This window comes from Arachis hypogaea, chromosome 19 (assembly GCF_003086295.3).
Source record: "Arachis hypogaea cultivar Tifrunner chromosome 19, arahy.Tifrunner.gnm2.J5K5, whole genome shotgun sequence".
In the NCBI taxonomy this organism is placed as follows: Eukaryota; Viridiplantae; Streptophyta; class Magnoliopsida; order Fabales; family Fabaceae; genus Arachis; species Arachis hypogaea.
The window spans coordinates 126,922,746-126,927,959 of record NC_092054.1 but is presented as its reverse complement, the minus strand read 5'-3'; the positions used below and the strand labels follow the sequence as shown (position 1 = coordinate 126,927,959).

General features: G+C 42.3%; 1 protein-coding gene across 1 annotated transcript; it reads right to left on the bottom strand.

Moving 5' to 3' along the window:
• Nucleotides 1-1,011: 1,011 nt before the first annotated feature.
• LOC140182342 (uncharacterized) lies at nt 1,012-3,394 on the bottom strand. The gene is made up of 4 exons (XM_072228509.1): nt 2,720-3,394; nt 2,149-2,554; nt 1,318-1,889; nt 1,012-1,095 (listed from the first exon to the last, which is right to left on the bottom strand). The coding sequence occupies exons 1-4, from the start codon at nt 3,392-3,394 to the stop codon at nt 1,012-1,014; spliced, it is 1,737 nt and encodes a 578-aa protein (XP_072084610.1).
• Between the last annotated feature and the right edge of the window lie 1,820 nt (nt 3,395-5,214).

The window sequence follows — 5,214 nt, the reverse complement described above, 5'->3', positions numbered from 1 at the left end:
GGGTTTTCTTGCTTCCTCTGTTTTTCTGAGGACAAGTTCTCCACTTTCGAATGTTCTGGGAATCACTCTTTTGCTGTGTCACTTTTGCAAGAGCTGCTTCATTGCTTGTTGTCTTATTTTTGCTATCTCTCTTTCCTCATCGATGAGATCTAAGTCGATTGATCTTGCCTCGTTGTTTCTTTTTTGATCATATAACTCGGCTCTCAGGGTTGGCGTTCCGATTTCGACGGGTATAAGAGCTTCTGCTCCATATACTAGTCTGAAAGGGGTCTCTCCTGTTGCTGACTGGATTGATATGTTGTAGCCCTATAGGACTTCCGGTATAAGGTCGGCCCACTCGCTTTTTACATCGTCCAACTTCTTTTTTAAGGCCTGCAAAATAACTCGGTTAGCTGATTCTACCTGCCCATTCGTTTGTGGATGTTCGACCGAACTAAAATGATGTTTTATATTGAAGTTTTGTAAAAAGGTGGCGAGGTTATGATTTGTGAATTGTCTTCCATTGTTAGAGATTATTTCTCTTGGTATGCCATAGCGGCATATAATGTTTTTCCAAAGGAAAGACCTCACCTTTTTTGCTGTTATTCGTGCTAGTGGTTGTGCTTCAATCCATTTTGAAAAGTAGTCAATGGATGCCAAAAGAAACTTTACCTGTCCTGGCACTTTCGGGAAGGGGCCGAGGATATCCAATCCCCATCTATCGAAAGGTCAGCTTACCTCCAGGGTATGTAATTTCTCGACGGGTGTTGTTGAGATAGTGGTGTGCTTTTGGCAATTGTCGCATGATTTTACTTTGGCTATGAAATCTCTTTTCATTGTTGGCCAATAATACCTTGTTCGTAGTATCTTGGCAGATAATGCTCGGCCTCCAATGTGATTTCCGCACACTCCTTCGTGTGTCTCTGCCATTACTGTTTCGGCGTCGTTCTTGCTTATGCATCTGAGGAGGGGTTGTGAAAATCCTCACCTGTATAGGTTACCTCCGACTATTGTGTAGTAGCTTGCTCTTTTTCAGAAGAGTTGTGGGCTTTGTTCCTCCTTTGGGATGATTCTTGCATTAATATATTTGAGGAACGGTGTCCTCCAATCTCTTTCCTGTGTAATACTCAATACACCATTTAATTCAAAACTTGTCTTTTCGAGTGTTAATTGTGAAAGTGCTGGTGTGTGTAATGGTGGCCTTGTTGTTGCTAACTTAGATAAAAAGTCGGCTCTTGTATTTTGTTCTCTATTTATGTGTATGATCTCAAACTTATGAAATTTTGAAATTAGATCTTTTGTTATAAGCCAGTATTTCTCTAACAAAGGATCTTTTACCTGGAAGTCACCTTTGATTTGCTGTACGACGAGTAGTGAATCACAGTATACATTGAGTTGAGGTATTTGTAAGTCCTGGGCGAGCTTTAGTCCGGCTAGGAGAGCTTCGTATTCTGCCTGGTTGTTGCTTGCTGTAAAGGAGAATTGTAGTGATTTTTCGGCCATAACTTGTTCTCCCTTTTTAAGTGTTACGCCTGCTCCACTTCTTTCGTTGTTTGATGCACCGTCCATATATAATTTCCAGCTTTGTCCTATTTGGTTGTCTTCGGTTGTTAGCTCGGAGATGAAGTCAGCCAGTATTTGCAATCTTGGGGTCTTTCTTGGTTGATATTGTATGTCGAATTCAGAAAGCTCGACAGACCATTTTATCAATCGTCCAGCTAACTCGGGTTTTGTGAGGATTTGTCTTAACGGTTGGTCTGTTCTTACTATGATCGTGTGGCTTTGGAAGTATTGCCTCAGTCTTCTTGCTGTGGTGACTAGTGCTAATGCGAGCTGCTCTATCTTCGGGTATCTGGTTTCTGCCGGTTGAAGTATTCTGCTGACAAAGTACACTGGTCTTTGTGTTTTTCCTGTTTCAGAGACTTATACCGAGCTTATAGCATAGTTAGAAATTGATAGATATAAGAATAATGGTTTACCGAGTTTTGGCTTCTGGAGGATTGGTGGAGATGACAGGATTTGTTTGAGCTCGGTGAAGGATCGCTCACAATCATCTGTCCAGTTGAATTTTTTGTTTTTGGAGATTGTCTGGAAAGAGTGATATGATTGGTTTGCTACTGTAGGTAGGAATCGTGACAGTGTGGCTATCCTTCCTGCCAGTTGTTGTACCTCTTTTATTGTCTTTTATTGTCTTTGGGCTGTTCATTTTGAGGATAGCCTCACATTTTTCTAGATTTGCCTCGATTCCTCGTGAAGTTAGCATAAATCCGAGGAATTTTCCTCCTTGAACTCCAAATGCACAATTTTCTGGGTTGAGCCTCATCTTATATGTTCGGATTTGTTTGAAGATGTCTTGTAGGTCGTCACAATGTGAGCCTTGTGCTGAGGTTTTCGCCACCATATCGTCTATGTAGATTTTCATGTTCCGACCTATTTGTTGGTGAAAAACTTTGTCCATCAACCGTTGGTATGTTGCTCTTGCATTCTTTAGGCCAAACGGCATTACTTTGTAACAAAAATTTCCATGTTCTGCTATAAAAACCGTTTTGCTTTGGTCTTCTGGGTGCATGAGGATCTGGTTATAACCAGAGTATGCATCCATGAAGCTTAGGCTTTAAAACCCATAAGCATTATCTATCAATTTATCAATGCAAGGTAAAGAATAGGCATCTTTTGGACAAGCCTTATTTAGATTTGTAAAATCGACGCACATGCGCCATTTACCTGAGTTTTTCCTTACCATTACCACATTTGAGAGCCATGTGGTGAAGCGGATTTCTTTGATGAAGCCGATATTGAGGAGCTTCTTTGTCTCTTCAAGAGCTTCTTTCATTTTTTCAATTCCGAGGTTTCTTTTCTTCTGGGCAATTGGTCTACTTGTTTTGTCTATGGCGAGCTTGTGACAGATTACATTTGGATCTATTCCCGGCATATCTGCTGGTGTCCAGGCGAATAGGTCGGCATTGTCTTGGAGCACCCTTATTAACTTCGATCTCTCCTCTCCTTCTAGTGCTCGGCCGATATAAGTCAATTGTTCGGCCTTTGTTGTCAGAGGAATCTTTTGGAGTTTGTCTGTTGGTTGAGGTCTTTCTTGAAAGTCCTCCCTAGGGTCCAGCTCCGCAAGAGATAATACCTCACCTGTGGTATGAATTGCTTTTGTTTCTTGGTCAGTCCTCTGTGTTATGCTGGTTTTCTTTAGGCTAGCGTTGTAACATTGCCGAGCTTGTTGATGATCCAAGTGTACCGTTGCTATTTTGTTATTTTGTACCTGAAACTTAACACACAAGTGTAAAGTGGATACTACCACTCTGAAGTTGTTCAGGGCGGGCCTTCCTAGGATAATATTATAAGGATTGGGACAATCGACTATGAGATATTGGACATCAATAGTTTTTGATAATGGGGTGTTGTCCATTGTTGTTTTTAGCCATATGTGTCCTTTTATCGGGACCCTTTTTTCCGGAGAACCCAACCAGTTCTCCTGATGAGGATTGCATAGCTTTTTCAGATAATTGTATTTTTAGGAAAGTTGAATAAAATAATACATCAGCACTACTACCTGGGTCCAAAAGGTACTTTCTTACCAATAATTCACCTGTTTGGATGGATATTACTACTGGGTCGTCGAGGTTTGAGCCTGTTGAAGGTAGGTCGGTTTGATTGAAGGTTATCTCCGGGTCTGCCGTGTTATGTTTTGTTGTAGGTGTTGTTCCTTCTATTGCCAGCATTGCTCGGTAACTCCGTTTTTGGGCCGAGCTTGATTCGCCTCCTCCTACATACCCTCCCGATATGCAGTTTATGATTCTTCTTGGTAGGTCTGGGGTTGTCCATTTCCCTTTTTCTTTTTTTGTTGGTCATTCATCCTGCTTCTTTTTTTGTTTCTTTGCTTTTTCGCCCCTCGACATATTTATCCAGAAGTCCTTGCCGGGCAAACCTTTCTAGCAAGTCCTTGGCTATTACGCACTCGTCCGTTGTGTGTTCGTACTTCTGATAGAAAGTACAGTGTTCACTTCTATCTATGAATCGCTGATCTTGATAGCTTTCTGCCCGAGTGGGAGGTTTCACTATTTTGGCATTGAGTGTTCCTTGTTGAATCTGGTGTAGGTATCGAACTTTTGTGTGAGCTTGAAGGGTTTCTTTTTCTCCTTATTGCTCTGCGATTTGAAGGTCTTTTCCTCCTCTCTTCTAGTCGGTTGCTTGTCCGCTTTTTAGGCTTCTCGGAGCTCCTCAATCACCATCTGTCCTACGGCCCTTTCTCGAAATTTCTCCAATGACTTGGGTTTGGTAATTGCGATTGTTTCTCAGAATTTGCCAGGTAGGAGGCCAGTCTTGAGTGCATGTAAGTGGACTTTAGGTCCAAGTTCGGAATCTCCATAGTGGCCTCGGCAAATCAAGTTAAGTAGTCTTTTAGGCTCTCATGTTGTCCTTGTTTGATTGTGCCGAGGTAGTCTGATCTGTGCACGTATATCCTTGAGGTGGCAAAATAGTCGATAAAAGACCTCGCCAGTTCAAAAGAAGAAATTGTACCTGCAGACAATTTAGAGAACCAGAGCAAAGCAGCACCATCAAGATAAGTGGAAAAAGCTCGGTAAAGTATGGGTTCATTGTTAACACCATTAAAAAACATCATAGATTGGAATTTTTTGATGTGAGCTCGGGGGTCACCAATCCCCTTATATGGCTCCAGGGAGGTAGGCAGCACAAAGTTCTTCGGTATTTGGAAATTGGTGATCTCTTCAGAAAAGGGATTGTCTAACGTTAGCTTCTCCTTTGGTGGGGTGATGCTTAGAGGGTTTGTGTTGCCCAAGGTCGAGCTTTTAGGGTTTCCGTCTTCGTGCTTTCCGTCATTCTTTTGGTTGGAAAGCTCGGAAAGCCTTCGAACTTCTGCCTGGAGTTTTGCCATCTGGGCCAGAAGCTCGGCTTGAGTGAGCTGGTGAACTCCATTATCGGCCATGTTGGAGGGTGGAAAATCCTACACAAAAGAAAATACCAAAGAGTAATGTAGGAGAAATAGTGGGGTTAGATTAACTCGCGGCCCACAGTGGGCGTCAAATGTTCCGTGCGTATGAGTCCGAGGTATGACAACTTCCTCCACTGTATACCGAGCTTTAGGTGGAAGAGTTATACGTCGGTTGGGCTTGGAACACCGCGGCGGAAGCACCTGCAAAAAGCACTCCGACGCTCAAGTAAGAATATGAAGTAAGAGAAATGATAATAATAAATCAGAGTGAGTTA